Below are 20,335 nucleotides of genomic sequence, written 5' to 3' on the forward strand. Positions count from 1 at the left end.
TTTTACTCTCTTTCACGATGTCTGTTACAACGGTTTGCATTCACGTGTCAAAGAGGACTCCTAGCGGCGATGGTACCTGTTGCATATTTTATCTGTTAACTTTTTTTGATGGATCAAAAAGGACACCTACGATTTTACCCGGTACTGCACTTTAGTTTGTTTATTTATTTACACACATCTGCACAAGAAAACACATAAAAAAAAGTACAGAACAATACATAACAATAGCTACAAGAGGAGGAAATGCGTATGTAGCTTAAACTCAGCCCTCCTCCGGAGTCCCTTAATATTAACCATATTTTTTACAATAGAGGTACAATACAAATGATTCATTATATCTTTTATAATTAACGTGGTAGCTATAAATAGTAGGTAAGGATAACAAAATACGACTTAAGATGAAAAAGGCGCTTATTATATGATTCTTTTACAAGGGGCATTGGTTTAAGAGTACTTTTAAAAGGCAGAAAAGACGATGTTGTTTGTACACTGCTACGACTGCTTCCTTATATCCATTGAAATATCAAGCGTGGATTTCCCATATGGTAGTTAATTGCTAAAGGTCTTTGACTATGGTTTGTCTATTTATCGACTTTCACTAAACAGACATGTCAGCTTTGACTACCGTAATATTTCAGTAGACATTGTTTTACGGGTCGGAAGGTTAAAAAGACCAGTATCGATTGAATAAACATTTACTACATAAAACTATATCAATAATTCGATTCTATTAATGCATAGATATCATGTAAAAGTTCTAATTGACAGATGATACTAATAGCATACCTAGAATATAACATAACATGATTTTTTACAGGCTTTACTTTGACATTTAATTACGGCTTTCTTTTACTCGATATCTTTCACAATAGTTGGCATTCACGTGTCAAAGACGACTCCTAGCGGCGATTCTTCCTGTTGCATATGCTATTGTTTAATTTTTTTAGGTGGATCAAAGAGGGCACCTGCGGTTTTACCCGGTACTGCACTTGTTATGTTTTCTTTATTTATTTGCACAAAAATACATAAAACAAAGCAAGGCATAAAGGTAGGTACAGGAGGAGGGAAAACGTACGTAGCTTAAACTATGCCCTACTCCCTTATACTAGACTTAATTTATTACAATCGATGTGATATGTGGTAGCAGTAAATAGTGGGCAAATATAATGAAATTCGAGTTAAGATAAAGTTGGAGCTTTTAAGCTAAAAAATTAAAATATATGATTCTAATACGGTGGGCTAAGGTTTTTTATTAGATTGATTTGACAAGAAGACGCCAACTTGTTTCAATGGGAATATCAGGCGTGGATTTCCGGTCTGGCAGTTTTGCTGTCACTCCTCACTCAACGATGACATCTTGCGGTACCTATATGAAATGCAGAGAACTTGCAGACAGGATTCTTTGCCGTGTTGATTTCTTTCATTCTGCCTGAATGACCACAATCAAACAATTTATAAATCAGAGTGAAGAAGAAAAGAGTAGAGAACGAGTATAGTACACTTGTCTAAAGATTGTTCTGTACAGTACTAGTATCACACAACAGAGTATGGTGGTATGATATCGATTGATGATTTTTTTGCCACAAATTAGTAATGTCAGTCACAAACAAATGTCAACTTGCATTGTGCGCATTGTTTATCAGCTTTAAAAGTGCACGTTTTCGTAAAAAAAACCGTATCAACTTATTTATTCCTCAGTTGCTTTCTTGGAAAATACATCAGAAGTGCATTGTGAAGATATTTTACCCAAAACAATTACACTTTACTTCACTCCGAATGACATGTATATGCATACATATACATATATAACTTCATTGTTGAATTGATAGACACAAATGTGGACGGAACAAAAGCACGATATCATTACTTTAAATCTCGAAATAGATACATTAACTCTCGAAATAGATTGTTCTTTAAATCTAAATAAAAATAAACTAAAATGCAATAGAACAGACATATCCCCCCTCTCTATTCTTGTGTTTGTGTTTATAATTATGTGATATTGAACGTAAGCGTTATGATTTTTAGAGCGTTAAGCCTTTTGTTTTTATTAAAAACAACAACAACAATGGTACATTTGTCAACCACTAAGACTAGTGTTTGTACAGTCGAGTACTATTGCACATGGAGGGATAACATATACTGGTGTGTCTGGACGAATTACATGTGTAACTTAACATGCAGTACATGGGCAGTGGAACAGTCAGGAAAGACAGATACATGTAGTACATTTGTCAAAATACTGGGAAACCGTAAGGAATATGTACAGTCTGTTACTACACTATGATCAAACATGGAGTAGTCTAACAATAGGTGGGGTTCATGCCAAAATATCAATAGTAAATTTGTACAATCAATCTACATTGGCTGTCAGTCTACTATTGTATATCCGTTCTTCGAAGTCATTTTCAAAGACATTAAAGAGGTTAGTTATGCACAGGTGTGGGTCTTTTCTATGCCAGATCCAAGTTTTAAAGATTGTCCATTTATAGCCACAGTAACAGTAAAGGTTCTATTTTTCTGGTCTTTAGCAGTTATTAGATAATCAATTTTTCCAAATAAAACCTCCTGAAAAGTAATTTTTATGTTGGGCAAGGGTACATATGTGTTAACATAGAACCATAAGCCTTAATAACATTACATTGTAACCAGCTATGTATGTACCAAATGGCGGTCCTACGACAGACTTAAAGATGTACAAAAATGAATTTGGATGGCGGATAGCGTTTGCTAGTTGTGACAGGTCCCCTCCCCTTTCATTTAAATCCAGTATTCCAGTAGCATTTTCTTTCAAAACATTTTTAAAAAGTAAAGAAACGAACAGCAGATTTCCATCATCTAGGCATGCAGGTAGCTTATGCAGAGATGTGCACAATTAGATACAAAGTATACAGATGTGAACTTCATCTGCTTGTTCAAATGTTGAATAGATTATCATTCAATTATCTTCCATAATCTGAAACCAATAAATGTAACACTTATATATTTTATGGCAGGTGGGATTTAAACAAAATCTAATCATACAAATGACAATGGTTTTTCATGGAAATTCTATACTTGAGACATGTGTAACTCAGTTCAAGGTGAACATCTCAATGCATAAATTGTGTAAAATGTGCATCTGTGAACAAGATTTATTTAAAGAAACAGCCATTTCTATAAAACTACGTTCCGTCATATCTGCCTTTCTGTGTTAATAACGGAATGTGGATGACACTGCCAAAATGCGCTGAGTGTGGGTGAGGTCAGTAATTACTAGGGATATACTCATATTGCAGTTATACGCCTTTATAAAGCAGCTGATACTAATGAAAGAAATGTATATATAGATTAAAGTATGAAAAACGGAAAGAAAAAAAAGAAAAAAAGTCTTTTTATACTACGTTCCCATAGAAGCGAGCATCGCAGACAGTTGCATGGATTAAAATTGCCCCCTAGCAGCTCGAGAAACTATCGCAGAAAAACACCTAATGGCTGCAAATATGATATGAATCGCTAAGAGGCATCAATGACACATGAGATTGGCCATATGTCACTGACTGTAAATGACAGGGGTGCTTAATAACTATGGTAGGTATTCATACAAATTTTAGAGAAAATGGTTTATTACATTTACTTAGAAGTATACGATTTCATACTGAATTTAGTCAAGGTTTACTCAGAGCAATGACTGTACACATAACGTAAAACTCATATGTATCAGTTAAAGCTCGTATGTTTTCAGCTGTAGATTGTTTGAATTCCAAAAACCTACAATAGAGTATTAGAGTTCGTTGCATGCATCAAAATTACTCCCAGCAGTTCAAAAGATTATTGAAAAAAAAATGACTAATAGCTGCAAAAATGATATTACTCGATAGGGGTCCTCAATGACGCGTAACGATTGACGATTGTCATCCATGATTGCTGTAAATATTACAGTTAGGGGAAAGAGGGGTGTGTGGAATAAATTAAAGGAGCAAAATAACGTAATTTTCTAAAAACAAAATCAGTCAACATCTAGTACTAAACGCTGTAATTTGGTTACATATCTGTGCTGACCTTTTTCATTACTGCAATGATGCCAAGGGATTTATGGGTATGTTCTGAAATTTATACAACTCACTATTTAGAAACACGCGAATTTAATGAATTCACACAACCCTCCACGTGTACGAAGAACCATACGAATCATATTGAATGCATGCGATAAGTATCTTAACGTTATATTTCTTATATCAACAAATAAATACCGCTAGAATGCAGTGCTGTATCATGCCATGCTTTATAGTGAACGATTTGTTTAACCGTACTGCGTTGTACTAGATAACCTTGTATGCTTTATAAAGCTATAAAACAGCTGTTCAATATGAGAAGAATTAGGCAACTATTCTTTATAGAAAGTATCTGTTTATGTTCCATCTGCCTTAAACTAAACGTCACATGTATCTGAGTCCTATAAAGAAAAGCAATGCAAATATTAGTGATTAATGATGTAAATTGACGGCTGATTTCCATAAGTAGCACTTTAGTCTGGACATCTCTGTCTAAGCAAACTACAAACTAATTTATGGCAACCCGTTGTTACTTTTGTTAAGTTGTTCAACTTACTAAAATCGATAAACTTAACTCACCTCTAAAGATTCTCTCAAAAGAGCAGCTGCAGTTGCAGAGCAAGCTGCTAGGGTGCCAAAACCTACACACTTCTTTACCATTTCTGCTGCAGTACCAAAGTCACATACGACGGAGCCAAAATTTGTCTTTGTCTTCTCAACCTCTATTCACTTGCCAAGTATATTTTTTAATTGGTATACATATCAGACAGGACACAGTTGTGAATCTCTCTAGCAGAGCTAATATTAACATCACCACTGGAACATTTGAAAATGAAATAAGCAAAGCACAAAACAATGTGAGATCAAATGAAATAAAGTACAGCAGTGGGGTGACGGATCCAACAAGTATATATATGTATATATATATATATACATACATACACACAAGATTTTAACCCTATAGGACAATGTTCAATCAATGTGGAAACGTTTGGTCTCGAGTATGCATGACTGGATAAGATGCATAATATTTCTACAAAGTGCGTTCATTCCCCAACCTTTAGTGTGAACATGAGTAGCGGTGTCCCATTCATATTTGACTTTAGATTCTTGTTCATTCCTCTATATTTTCTCAATGCTGCTTTAGGCTTTTCTTTGCTACAAGGTTATATCTTAAGTTTCTTTCTACATGTACACACATTCCGGGAGGGTACCACTACAGTCAAGAATGTTGTCTGCTTAGAATAAAATCGAATACTTAATTGGTAGACAAAATGATGTGGTTTTTATCACGGTCTAATTTGTTTAGATAGAATACTATTCACACTGCGCAATCATTGGATCATCCTTAATGAGTTATGGGGAAAGTGCCTCCGTCGCTACGGCCCAGCCTTAGATGCCTGCTCAAATCACTTCTTGCTTTTCCTCCATCCCATACATCATTCCCCCACACTCAATCACCCCTCCCTTATCCCAATGCCTATCCCTGTCTCAACTTCTTTCTCAAAGTTCCCTCACTCAATCACCCCTTACTTATTCCAATGTTCTTATCCCTGTCTCAACTTCTTTCTCCTGGTTCCCTCACTCATTTACCCCTTACTTATTCCCCTATCTAACCGTTGTAAACACAACCTTTCCTAATCACCTGCTCTGTTGAACAGAACACCACTATCCAAACTGCGACTTCGCTTCTTTTAACTTCAACCCTTAGCGGCCCGGACGCTGAAACCTGCGAACCTCCACCTGGCTCCGACCCTTTCCTGCTTCCTATAAGACCTACCCCGATCCCCTCTCTTATACTCACAATCCGTACAGTAAAACTTGCCGTCTGGCCCTTACTTGATACAGCTAGGTTGTACTGCAAGCCACAATTTCATCAGCTGACTTCCAGCCGTCTTCGGGGGTTTCGCCCCCTTGTATCAGGACCCCCTCAGGCTCGGTCTGCCTAAATACCACAAACGACCACAAACGACTCAGAAATACCACAAGCGACCACAAACGACTCTAAAATGCAGTGTATATGGGTCAAAGACCTTGTGTGGCGCTCTGGAGACATTGTTTACACATTTATGAATTTAAAAGATGCAGCAGGTCCTGCGTATTCACCAGTTATTTCAAGTTAGTCCGCCGGTTTCAAGATCGAAGCGATTCTCGGCCACCATGTTGGATCGCCCGTGCTAGGAGTCTGCATGGGGAAGTTCTCGATACCTTCCACGGCTCCATAGACGACAGGACGATAAAACTATGGACGCTGTTGGTTCATAGATTATAGCATGGCACTATTCTATCATTATCAACTCATAAAACTTGTATACTAATTGTTTCTCAGCCTCAAATGCAAGCACGCATTCATTGACAGCGCAGAATCGCTTCGATCTTGAAACCGGCGGACTAACTCGAAATAACTAGTGAATATGCAGGACTTGCTGCGTTTTTTAAATTCATAAATGTATAAACAATGTCTCCAGAGCGCCACACAAGGTCTTTGACCCATATACACTGCATACTAGAGTCGTTTGTGGTCGTTTGTGGTATTTTCGAGTCGTTTGTGGTCGTTTGTGGTATTTAGGCACACCCCCTCAGGCTGGCGGGGCGGTGACGGTGGCCAATCCATCACCAGTTGTTGCTTAGATCTTCCAAGTTCCTGCGTTTCGTTTCAACCACAGCCATCTCGATGCTGCTTCGGCAGTTTCTGTGAGGTTTTCAGTCACCTGTTTCCTCTTTCTTCCCTTGATGCCTAGTGCTCCCAGCATCCTCCACATTGACTGGCTCACAAAACCTCTGCAGCCCACCTCTACGGGGAAGCACCAGGCCTTCCGCCGCTTCTCAGTACAGATTTGTCACAGGTTGCTGTATCTTTAGCCTTTCCCTCGTATGCCTCTTCCATTCTCTCTTCCCACGGCACTGTGAGTTCGATCATCACCACCTGTCTGGTCTTGGCTGACCAGATTACTACGTCTGGCCTCTGGTTTGTTACTTCTATTTCCTCAGGGAAGATTAGCTTTCTATCAAGGTCCGCCTGCAGGACCCAGTCACCCGCTGTGGGCAAGATTCCTAGTCCATCGTCTGATGCTCTCTTCCCCCTCCTTTGTCCTTTCCCACCTTCCTTCACAAATCTCAGACTTCTCTGCTTCCTTCCACTCATCTGTGCCCTCTTCTCTTCTAGCGCAGCTGCCAACACTTTTAGCACTCTGTCGTGCCTCCATCTGTATCTCTCCTGCCCTAGGGTTATGGCACATCCTGTAAGCAGGTGGCTCAAGGTCCCACTATTCCCACACAGCACACACTTCTCCTCACTCTCCTTGCCCCATCTCTTCAGGTTTGCTGGGGTGGGCAAGAGATCATACACAGATTTCAGTAGGAACTGTGTCCTCAGCGGTTCCCAGGACCAGAGCTCCTTCCAGGTCACCTTCCTCTCTAGAGCCTGTTCACATTTTACCCAGGCTCCCTGTACCCCATTCATACAGAATCACCGAGATATCTGGTAGATTGGGGGTTGAAAATCAGCGAGAGGGATCGGTGTACGGTAGCACCGTGGTACCGTGCGGTGTCACAATCAGCGACACAGGTCGGAGATGATCGCCCCGTATCTTGGCGTAAGGTGATAATATCTGGGTTACCAGGCGCGCTATTCGTGACCCTTCGGATAGCTGGAGGTCACACAACAGTCAACATGGCGGCTGGTTCGGAGGGTCCAGGACCTGGAAACTCTGTTCCAACTTTCAAGCATATTTATTCCACGGAAACCAGTTCAACGAGGTAGGTCTTGTAACGTTAATCCTGAAGTTTTGTTTTTCAATTTGATAATCATCAATGACGTATTGGAATAATTATTGTTTGAAAACCCGAGGCAGGACCGGACCAAGGTTATAAACTCCATGGCATGGCAAAATGTTGTGCGGGCAAAATATTGTAAGCCTCAGAGTACAGGTTTGTGGTCACTATGCCGTCATACCTAACTTGTGTCTACTACTTCTACTGCTGTCTAAGTATCACAGTTGGTAAAACTGAGGCTGCGAACAGTGACACAACCAGGTGCTCAATTCGGTGGCGTTTTGGTCAAATGGTTTTCATGACTACTAAGGGATAGAATTTGTAAATAATGCACAATGAATGTTTAAGTTACAAAATGTTTGATATAAAGCAACGATTTGCAATGCACTTTACGAATTCAAACAAAAATATCGTTACTAGTTAGAGTTGACTGGCTTAAGCTACGTTCAACGGTGATTTTGAAGATTTTGCAGGAAAGGACATTCACCACTTGCACACTTCCCATAGTTCGCTATGCCAGGGTTCTGGATATGGATGTTACCAACGTTGCCCAGGGTGCGAAGCCAGGGTAGAACCAGCTAAAACCTTCAGTACGAGGGCGGCAAAGCATATAAAGTAATGACTTGTCTGACAAATATGGTACTTCTATTATTCAAGTTTTGTTGTCAGAGGTATAACCTAGCCAGCGTGGGACCGCGTGGCGCAGTGGCAGCATGTTCGGCTCGAGACCGAGAGGTTGTTGGTTCAAATCCGGCTGCCGTGTCACCGATTTTGTGCCCTTGGGACACAAGGCACTTAACACGACTTTCCTCACTTAACTCAGGTGTAAATGGGTATCTTGTTGCGGCTAGTGGCCTTGGCGGGGCTTTGTGGCCGAGACAGGCCTCAGGAGCACGTTCGGGCATGACGCACCCGCCATGGCACACGAGTCGGGGGTAGGAGAAACCCCTTACATCCATGGTTGGAAGTCCTCCTAGGAGACGGAAACTCCGAACAACAAAGCTGCATCTGCTGGAGCCGCCTCACACGTTGCAATTACAGTTGCCCCTGTGAGACTAGTGCTCCAATAGAGGAGAGGGTGAAGAAGGAATTGCACACCCCTCCTTCACCATAAAAAGTAATGTGCAGGTCAGGCAAACAGGCAAATGCCTGGCTGCCTCCTCATCAGTCAAATCTGTTTAAAAAAACTAGCCAGCATGTCACAACTGTGGCTGTTAGTTGGTTTCGCCCGATGACCTCACGGGTCACGGCTTGCTTTTCGTCTGCAGCCTTTGTTCTTTGTTGTCAGAAAGTGATTAAACAATGTCCTATGCACTGTAACTATATTTGCCAGACAACTCATTAGTTTACTAGTATATGCTTTGCCGCCCTCATACTGAAGGTTTTAGCTGGTTCCACCCTGGTTTCGCACCCTGGGCAACGTCGGTAACATCCACATCCAGAACCCTGTCGTAGTGAATTATGGCAAGTGGTGAATTCATTCAAACACTCATTCCAGTTTGTAACTGTTTTATCAAAAGCTTAGACTTTGCTTGATAAAGTAATGAAAAAAATAATATTGGACCTGTCTATAGGATGATACGGAGGACAACACAGGGCATCCCTTGATCAATATGGTGTTGTATATGTTGAGTGAACATTATATGTCTAATTATACTTGCATATGCCATATAGGAAGCAAATTCTGCTCTCATTTAAATATTAAAAAATGCTCTTGTCAGTCTATAGACCATACCACTTACTATCTATGTAGAAAATTACAGGTAAGCATCAATGTTTTCTTTATTTTCCCACAACACCTATATATACCAAGGGGGTTATATGAGTTGGTTTTACGAAAGATGCACCACAACATTGGTATTGGTTGATGGATCGGAAGAAATTATAGCCATGGGTGAGATTCCACCTCTAATCAAAACAGCTGACATCAAGTATTGAACGAACAGCAAAAAATGTAACAATTCAGTTCCCAGAATTATAGTTTTGTAGGAGAAGCTCAGGTCCAGAGGATCAGGTCCTCAGATTTTTTCAGGTCCGTTTTATTCAGACCAGTCCAAGAAGAAATTGCTATTTTGCACATTTTAATGAGATCAAACCAGAAAAACTATTGGAGGTATGCTTATTGTCTTAAAGTTAATGGCTGTTGTAACATTCATCATTTCATGTGAATCACCATGCCCACACGGCCACACCCATAAAACTCCTTTCTTCTCCTACCCAGCAGTAATTATCGCCGTACCAGCTAGAAATTGTTGCCATACCCAGTTATTGTTGCCTTTCCTGCTAGAAATATTTGCTGTACCTGTGCCCTGTCCAATACTGTAGGTACAGCATAATAAGATCTGGTACGGTATGATTAACCGGCATGGCAAGAAAGGCGTTTTAATACTTTTATGGGGGTGCATATGATCTCCAAAACAGATCCACGGTGGTGTAATATAGGGTTAATGACCCGCCCTGAGGTGAATACGGTGCCATAATTCATGGCTGGTTCCTATAACCACCGAATGAAGCAACCGAGTCCGCGTAGCGGACGAGGTCGTTCATGTCAGGTGATTATAGGAATAGGCCATGAATTATAACACCGTATACACCGAAGGAAAGAGGGTCATTAACGTTATTATCATATAGACTTTGTCCGGTACCTAGCCGTGACGACTCCAGAGGACGCATTCGCTTGTTACATAGTATACTAGTAGACCATAGACGAGAGCCAGGTTTTGTTCGTCCCGCGGCCATTTATATGCTGGTTGGGTCCGACTGCTGCTCTCTCTGCCTTCCAAACCTCCTTACCTGTGTGGTCGGGCAATACAATCCCATCACCACTCCCTACACCTGCCGTGACCTCACAGTGATGTATTTCTTTGTACATACGCGTCTTCAAACTGCCGCCATTTTATGCATCCGCGGTATGTGGTGGCTCTCGTTCCCAGAGTTGTAAAATCCTCTACTCACAAATCATGGACAATACTCTGAGAACGAGACCTACGCCTGTATTTTTGGACCAATGGGAACCCTGGAAAAAGCGGGTTGTATATGGGATATTAATGACCTGGGTTATGCAGAAATTGGAGTCTCCTGATTGGCCCATGCCTCCTGTCTGTATAGAAGTATAAAACCCAATGTAGGGTTTTACTTTGGCAAGCTAACCTTTTTGGCCTGCTTTGATAGTATATTACGCCACCGTAGGATGCCTACTCCTGTGGGAATGTTTACCAGTACAGGTACTCACCAGGTTACAGTACCCAGAAAATCATATTGGTAGAGTAACGTAGACTGGTCCAAAATACTGGATATTAATATGCATTTATGTACCAATTACTTTACCTGCGGCTGCTCATGAATAGACTTACACTTAACTTAAGTACAACATTTTTTTTCTTATTCTGTTACCAAAAGTATGTTATTCCTACCACAAAGATAAAAACTGTGACTGATTACTGTACTTGTACCTGACCTATCCCTCACTTCTCACCGCCAACTTACTGGTCACTAATGTAATTCTATAATATACAGGAACAAGCTTCTTAAACTCATCTTCACAGCAAAAATCAGGAACGCTAGATTTAGTGTAGATATCTGATAACTAATGATATATCCCCTGACCTGAAATACTGGGTGTGTTATGTACTCAGGCCATGTCTATTTGATTGTATGGTGGGTAAATATCTGATCTGCCTGCATCAATGTAACCCCCCCCCCCCTCCCAAGAAAAATTAAAAAGCAGCTGCAAAAATAAGCAGATTGCTGCAAATTGCAAGAGAAAATTCTGAAAGGAATCGAATTCGCGAATGTCGTAGAATGACAAAGACAATACCAAAGTCAAAGTAGTTACAAAGAAACAAACATGAAGAATCCATTGTTCAGTATACCATTCTTTAGTTTTAGATATCCATAGAATACCAAGTCTTCATGACCATGTTGGTTTCATAGTGAAGGCAAGTTTTTTGTACCAAGCCATCAATTTTGACAATAACTATCAATATCATCACGTTATCATGCAGAAGTAGATCAAAATACACTCCTATAATCCTTTTGCAATAACTTGCTAATCATACGCATTATTATGCACCTGGTATTTTGCGCCCTTTCAATGAAATACAAGTGTGTATGTATCTTGTGTGTTTATCTATATATGTGTGCATGTTTCTGTAAATAAGAGTGTGTGTGCACGCGCACATGCTTGTGCAAATTTGTGTGAATATGTGTGTCATTGTGTGTGGCTATGTGAGTGTGTGCATGTTTGTGTGTGTATATTTGTGTGAGTGAGTGTATCTGTGTGTGCATGCACGCGCATGTGTGTGTGTGTCTGTGAGCGTATGTATGTGTGTGTGTGTGTGTGAGCATATGTATGTGAAAGTGTGTGTGGCTGGCTGGGTGAGTGTGTGCATGTGTGTGTGTTTGCATTGCATGTGTGTGTATCAGTGTGTTTGAGTGTGTGTGTGTACAAACACTGTACATGTGAGTGTGTTTGCATGTGTGTGTGAAGATGTTTGTGTGTGTGTCTGTGAGTGTGTTTGTGCGTGCATGTGCGTGTCTGCATGTGTGTTTGTGAACAGGGGTGTGTTTGGTGCTTGTGAGTGTGTGTGTTTGTGCGTGTGTGTGTGTTTCTGTGTGTTTGTATGATGTGTGTTTGTGAGTGTGTGTATTTGTGCATGGGTGTGTGGGTGTGCATGTGTGTCTGAACAGGTGTGTATGTGTTTGTGAGTGTGTGTATGCGTGCATGTGTTCATGTGTGTGTTCATGTGTGTGTGTGTGTTTGTGTCAGTGTGTTCGTGAGTGTGTGTGTTCGATGAATCACAGGAACATGTCAAAAGCCTAAGTGATGACTGTCTACAGTACAGAAGAAAATTGATACATCTTAGTAGTGTATTTACACTGGCAGGTCTTTTTTGTTGTCATAGATCACAAGATACTAATCAGATACATTTTTATGCCTACCATAAGCTCCAAGAACAATGCAATACAGTCTTTCAGCTCTGTTACACAACATTCACCAGAATCATGTCCATCACAACTGATATATATTTTTGTGTTGCACATGCTATAGGTGCTGATGATACTCAACCCAGTCAGGCCACCAGTGTCTTGTGGGATGACAGCAGACGAGAAGCTGATTATGCAGTAATGGATTAACCTTTTTCTGCATGGAGGAGTCATCCATGAAACGAGCCAAGTCCTACTTTAGAAAAAAAATGCAGTGAGGTGCAGTCTGTATTGTAGAAAGTTAAGCAACTGGTAGAAGTGTATAAAGATTGAACAATATGCAGTGTGCTGTGTTTGTAATTGTTAGAATGCCATTAATAAATCAGATTCAGATGTTCTTTGGATTGCAGATACAGAATACCTCATGTATCACCATTAATGCAATGTTGTGAGAAACCATTTTGCATATCAATTACAGTAACTTGCATTATATACCATGAATATATATGCTGTCAGTAATCGCACTTGTCCATTTAAGCATGACTGATTGAAAAGGGAGCAGTAACTTTCTGATGTTCTGTTCCTTTGAACAGCCTTAGAATGCAAGGCAACTATAGGGAAGGATAGAATCATTTTACTATTTATGGATTTGTGTGTTTCAGATACTCTGTCAAAAATAGGTATATAAGCAGTTTCTGATGAATTGATTTTGAAACACAGCATTACATGTTTATATTGCAGCGCTTTTCACCATGTACACACATGTATGAGGTCACTGTCAATGTACTTTTGTAAGATGTATGTAATGAGACATAGTGTGAGTCTTGCTATGCAATATTGCCACTCAAGCACATGATGACAGGGTAACAAGGACAGGGAATTGATGGTTAAGAAGCTTTTATTTTGTTTTGTGTGAAGATAATCTGAATAATCTGGATTTATCTATTTTTCCATATCAATTTCTTTCATAACTGCAATTCATGAATTTTCCTTATTGGCAAATGTATACAAAACATAAAGTATTTGCAAGGATTATATCCAATTGTATGAAAAGTGTTGCCTTTTCTTTTCCAAGTATTGGATCCCTTTTGTCAAGCTTTAATTTACAATCAAGTCATTTAATACACAGTGGTCTTGATAAACACAGTGAGTCATCAGCTTTATGAGTCCATAGTTTTAGGGCAGGTAAGCAGTCATCATCAAGATTCCTTGTATAAGGATGAATCAGGTTGGTTAACTTACCATGGTGATGGAAGGGCTCAAAACAAAGCCACCACATGCGTAGTTTTGAAGTTTGTCATGTTTTTGCATAAGTGACGCTGAATCAACTGACATTACAAATTACTTTAAAGTGTTGTTTTAATGTGATGTCACTTCTAATAAACAAAAAGTTTGGCTAGCACATCTGTGTATATTATCATTACCTCCATAATATATTCATGGAGGTTATATTTTTACTTAGTCTTTGTGTGTGTGTGTGTGTGCCTGTAAACAAGATAACTCAACGGCTGGCTGGATTGGTTTGATACTTGATAGGTATAAGTTTACGAATAACGGATTTTCATGATTGTTGGTATGTAGGTACATGTAGCTTAGGCCAAAATATACAAAATGAAATATGAATCATGCAAAACGGGGATCATTTGCATGATAAATAAGAATATATTAATCATATCAGTTTTTTTTTCAATGCATCACTTGCCACGGACACGGTATGGCCTTGGCATTTGGGTGGCAGATAGCTTTTTATGGCAGGACAAGGTGGGGCAGGTTTGAGCCGCCTAACGTGTGATTTTGGAACTACAGGGGTGATTTTGTCATTCCAAAGAGTAGAACTGAAGAGAGAAACAGCGTATTTCCATCATTTTAGGCGTGCAGGTTGCTTAGGAAAAGATTCTCATAATGATATACATATTATGCAAATGAGGACTTGATTTGCATTATCAATGAGGAAATTGAATGATTCTATTGTTTTCCATACCAGGTAATTGGACTTCAATAAATGGAAGTCCTTTCAGTTGTTCAAATTACATGAAAAGACTTGAAAAAAAATGAATGAAATTATTACTCATACTGTTGATCATCATAATTGAGTAGGTTTCAAAACTCGCCCAAATACGTTGATGACACACCACGCTTGGGCACTAAATGTCGCTAGTAATAGACTATCTCTATTGTATATAATTCTTTTTGTTGCTTATGAATATATTCATCAAAACGCTTTCTGAAGGCAATTTCACAATTGGAATATCAAAATACCTATGCTTGCTAATTGTGAAAATCATCATTGGTGAATAGAAGAATCTTAAACTCGATAAAAACAAAGGGAATCTTAACGGTGCTGTACAGATATAGTTTGGGCAAAAATGAAGAAAGATCAATTGCTTTTATCTTCAAGTAGATTAAAGGGAGATCATAACTGATAAAGGGGCATATAGATCACCATATTTGCCTTTCATGGTGAAAATTTCTCTAACAAATATTTCTTCGTCTTCGTTTTATGACAGAAAACACCCGTCCATCATGTAAGGTTAAAATCGAACTAGAAATGTCCATGTGAAACATTGCGGCGGAGCGCGCCTTCATTTTGCCGTAACCATAATTGCTAAGGTTAGGGCTATAGTGTCTTAAGGCATCAAACTTGGTATGATTAGAAAGGTCTTTTGGTGGGTACTTGTAATCTGAAATCCGTTTTGAAATTGCGTTCTCTGTTGCGGAGATATGAGTGTTCAATCCCTAACCCTAATTGCTAGGGTTAGGGTTAGGGTTACGGTAAGGGCTAGGGTTAGGGTAAGGGCTAGGGGTAGGGTATACATTGTATTCAAGGCGGTCAAACTTGGTATGATTAGAAAGGTCTTTTAGTGGATACTTGTAATCTGAAATCCGTTTTGAAATTGCGTCCTTTGTTGCGGAGATATGAGTTTTTAATCCGCTCCCCTAACCCTAATTGCTAGGGTTAGGGTTAGGGCTAGGGTTACGGTAAGGGCTAGGGTTAGGGTATACATTGTATTCAAGGCGGTCAAACTTGGTATGATTAGAAAGGTCTTTTAGTGGGTACTTGTAATCTGAAATCCGTTTTGAAATTGCGTTCTCTGTTGCGGAGATATGAGTGTTTAATCCCTTAGTTCCCCTAACCTAATTGGTAGGGTTTGGGCTAGGGTTACGGAAAGGGCTAGGGTTAGGGTAAACATTGTATTCAAGGCGGTCAAACTTGGTATGATTAGAAAGGTCTTTTGGTGGGTACTTGTAATCTGAAATCCGTTTTGAAATTGCGTTCTCTGTTGCGGAGATATTAGTGTTAAGGTAGGGTCTCAGGGTGGCTGAGGGGTTCTGAAAATACTATTTTGATTAAAGTATGGACCATGATTTTTTTTCAGATGGTACCTTATTACACAGAGATAATTTATGCAAATTAGTATGATGTCCCGATGACGTCATCAAGAATTACAAGGCCACGCCCCTTTTTAGAAAAAAGGCTCATTTTTGGCTTCCAATTAAATATTTTTCAATGATATTTCCCAGTAATGTATATAATATGGACTTAAACAGATTCGCGTGCGTTTTTGATCATATTTTGAAATGCCGATTTTTTGTGAATTTTTCCGTGAATTCTAATTACCCCATACGATATCAGCAGCTAGGAGCGCTAAATTTCACTCCTTTGCGTCGGGTGCGCGCCAAGTTGTAGGTTACAGGGTACATTTCAAAATAAAACCCATTTTACCCGTCTTTGGCAAGCAGTTTTTTAAAATTGACGTCCTTAAAATGACGTCTGTACTGTAGAGGTGCTTTAAACACCATTTTGGTGCGGTAAAAGAGCCGAAATCGCCGCTTTTTGGACCGCATTCCAATGGAACAATCACTTCCGGTTGAATGCCGGTCAGTGACCTCTCAGTCGGCGTCTTGTCTCACGATTCGGAAGCCAAAACAAGGATTTCCATTTTTCCAGAGGGAGTAAGTAACAGCCAAAGCGTGCCCTGCCACGCTAAAGGCCACGTGACCGTCATGACGTCATCCCCGCCAACCCCAAACAACAATGGCGGACCCGCAGCCGGCAGGCACGGGTGGTGGGAAAGTTAAAAGAAAGGCTTTCAAGAGTAAAAAACAGAGGTATTCCGCGCTAGCGCGACTCTCAAACAAAGCCCAAGGAATGGGTAGAGGTTCAAGGACCAGGATTTTTGATCCACCCGTAGGCTATGAGGTCCAAACGTATGAGCAAAGCCATGTTATGTACACGCCTGGGAAGACCCGAATCCGTAGTGCGGCGGCCTCAGCGGACATTTTGCAGGAAAGGTTAGTCACACGCATTTCTTCATGTTTGGTTTCGATATATTTTGTACTTAGATAGCGATTATTTCTACGCATTATTCGACATCATACGCTATCTACACAAGCCTTGCAGCTGTCCTGAACTTGTTGCTATTCTCTACCTGTCAACCTGTATCTGTTGTGAAATAAATTTATTATTTGTCACATTTTACTTGGTAAGTCTCCGGCTGTCAGGGTATTCGATCGATGTGATCTGCGTCGCACAGTTTCCCTGTTACATGATCTTAGATGTAGCGTACCATCTTATCTGTGCTTCGGTTCAAACAAATTTCAAAGATTGTTTGGATTATTCAAACGTGGTAACGTTCATGTAAGCGCCAGGAAGGTTATTGTTGGCTAATGTTGGGATTTATAATTGTGTGGTCAGGAAATGACTAAACACTTACAGAATATGGTAATGTCTATCACATATTTCCGGGTCAGTATACGATTGACCTGACGATATTTTACCCGAATGTCCGATTTATGCCATATTATGGATTATTATTTATGCCATATACAAATGATGCGATTATACCATTATATTTATAATGGAGTGAATGGCAAATGGTTTGGGTTTTCAGAATTTTGTGCAAATCCCAGACTTATGCCAAAAACAGTGATGCAATTAGTTGGTGTCCACAATAATAAGTTCTTTGCGTTTGTTCACATATTCTTGGAAGACTCTGGAAAATTTATCTCAGCGATCAAAGTATCTTTTGTGCAAGAACTAATCTTATGATAAATCAGTGTGTTTTACAATATGAAAAGAGGCATTATATTTTCTGTATTTTCTGTAAATATTTTCAATTTTTTAATTTATAAATATTATCACCTGCTGACATAATTTTACAGCATCTCTATACAATTTGAAGCATGGTCAACCTGTTTTTGTAAAGGTATGAAATTGATGAGTGGATGTGATAATGGCCTACAGTTCTTCACAAAGTTATGAGTTGTCATGATTGTAATTCTCAATCTTTATTTTTAGGGGTTTCAATAGGAGCTTCATACTTGAGAGCTCAGAATCTGAGGCAGAACAGACATCACTACCAGCAGACGGGCCTCTGCCCGAGGACCAGCCATCTACATCAGCAGACAGGCCTCTGCCCGCGGACCAGCCATCCACATCAGCAGACAGGCCTCTGCCCGAGGACCAGCCATCTACATCAGCAGACAGGCCTCTGCCCGCGGACCAACCATCCACATCAGCAGACAGGCCTCTGCCCGAGGACCAGCCATCTACATCAGCAGACAGGCCTCTGCCCGAGGACCAGCCATCTACATCATCATGCATGCCTCCCTCAGAGAGCCTTATGGAAAGAGCCAGTAGCACATGGAAGTCCCTGGCAACATCCATGTTCATTGCTTATGGTGACTCTTTGGGACACTTGATTCACCAGGTGGGTAGCAAGACTTCCTTCACTGGTTATGATTCAACTGAAGATAATGGTGGCTGTCCTTGTCACCTGCTGGGCCTAGTACATGACTTTTGTTTCACAAATAAATACAAAGATACGAGTAAGTGATTACAGTTCTTGGTTTTACAGGGAAAGTAACAGACTGGCGGTGGGGGGGGGGGCACTTTTGTAGATGCATAATATGTCTATGAATATGTGCAAGTGTACCTACATATCTACTACAAATTTCAGACTTTAAATAAATCAAATGAATGTGTATCAGAAACCTTTTTATGTTATTTTTAGAAAACTGTACTTTTATTATGTTTATTTCATCAGTGACAATGAACTAACAAGTGTTTTATATTCTCTTCAGATCAATGAGAAGAGGACCTGCGCAACAGAGGGGTGCAATGGAATGATGGTACCTTGGAGCACAGAAAGAGTTGGCCTTGGAGGCAACATAAAGGCAGTTTTCATGTGCACTGGCTGCAAAGGTGGGGGTGTCTCATTTGAGGCCTCCACATTTGTGCAAGAAGAGAAAAGACATGTTGGTGGGCATGCAGTGGCATTGTCTTTCATTTTGAATGGGCAGACTTATGAGAAGTATAAACAGGCACTTAACCTCGGTCTCGGTATGCCTGTGTTCACTTACAACACCTACTATGGTATCCTCAGCAAGGTCTATCCCCAAGTACACGCCATCCTAGAGCAACAGATGAAGAAAGCCCGAGCGGATATGCAAGAGATGGAGGCCGGCAAACTGGGGAGCTGGAAGAGAGCTGTCACTTCTGGAGATGGTGTGTATCACACCAGAGGATACCACAGTAAGAACTGCACAGTCATTCTCGTAGATTACCTTGAAAATGCCCTGCTGGCAGCGATCCACATTTGCCAGAGAGGTAAGGATGCTGTTCTAAAAGATGATGTCCTCCAGTTTCCAGGGACGTCAAAGGCTGCAGAGGGGTATGGGTTTGAACTTATCTGGGAAGAGCTACAAGCAGAAGGAATGGAAGTGGAAGTACACTGGCAGGATGCTGATAGTACCAGTGAGACTTCCTTTTACAAATTCTTTTCCCGGGACAAGTCCAAGGTTATGTACTGTGGAGGTCACGTGGGCAGAGCCCACGGAAAGCAGCTAGAGAAGTTGGCGGCTATGAAGACATTCTCTGCAGGCTTCAAAAAGAAGCACCCTAAGTACGAACTAGACGGTCTGAAGTGTCAATGCAGCACGCATAAGGCAGACTGTGGCTGCCTCACAAAGAAGGCAGTAAGGCAAATGAAGATAAACCATTTTGCCGCCCTGGTACAGAGTGGAACAGATGCTGAGGTATATGCTCAAAGAATGAGAGCACTGGGGTGCTACCACGGCAGAAACATTCACAAATGGAAAGGGGGAAAGTGTGACTTTCATGGGAAGAAGCGATGCACGTGTAATGCGAACTGCGACCCACTGAATGTGAAGTGCAAGGGCAAGCCATACTCAACTTCACATCCCCTAACCTGTCCGATGCATATGATGGCCTACCAAATTGAGTGTGAACAGAGGGCTGCAAAGAGCAAGGATGTCATCCATCCAGAGATGGGTAGGGGCTAGGGCTGGGTACCGGTACAGAAAATTCAGGTCCAGGTCCGGTTCAGGTCCAAAGGATCAGGTCCAGGTCCGGACCTGAACCTGGACCTGATGCAGTATGACTCATACCAATGGTCCATTTCACTACAAAGGAATCTGTTTGGTGGAGTATTAGACTTACACTGGCGTTTCAAAATCCTACAACGCTAACTGCACCAGTACGATTGGTTGTAAAACTTGGTATAATTATTACTATAAACTCTACACTACTTCACTCTTGTTATTTTCTTCCACCTGCAAGCCAGCTTAAGCTATTTATC

At 40.5% G+C, this 20,335-nt stretch overlaps 1 protein-coding gene across 1 annotated transcript; it reads left to right on the forward strand.

The window, feature by feature from the left end:
• Positions 1-16,038: 16,038 nt before the first annotated feature.
• Positions 16,039-20,039, forward strand: LOC118422465. Its single transcript, XM_035830098.1, has 3 exons — positions 16,039-17,027; positions 18,034-18,445; positions 18,819-20,039. The coding sequence occupies exons 1-3, from the start codon at positions 16,771-16,773 to the stop codon at positions 20,037-20,039; spliced, it is 1,890 nt and encodes a 629-aa protein (XP_035685991.1). The 5' UTR covers positions 16,039-16,770.
• The last annotated feature ends 296 nt before the right edge of the window (positions 20,040-20,335 follow it).

This window comes from Branchiostoma floridae, chromosome 1 (genome assembly GCF_000003815.2).
Source record: "Branchiostoma floridae strain S238N-H82 chromosome 1, Bfl_VNyyK, whole genome shotgun sequence".
Classification (NCBI taxonomy): Eukaryota; Metazoa; Chordata; class Leptocardii; order Amphioxiformes; family Branchiostomatidae; genus Branchiostoma; species Branchiostoma floridae.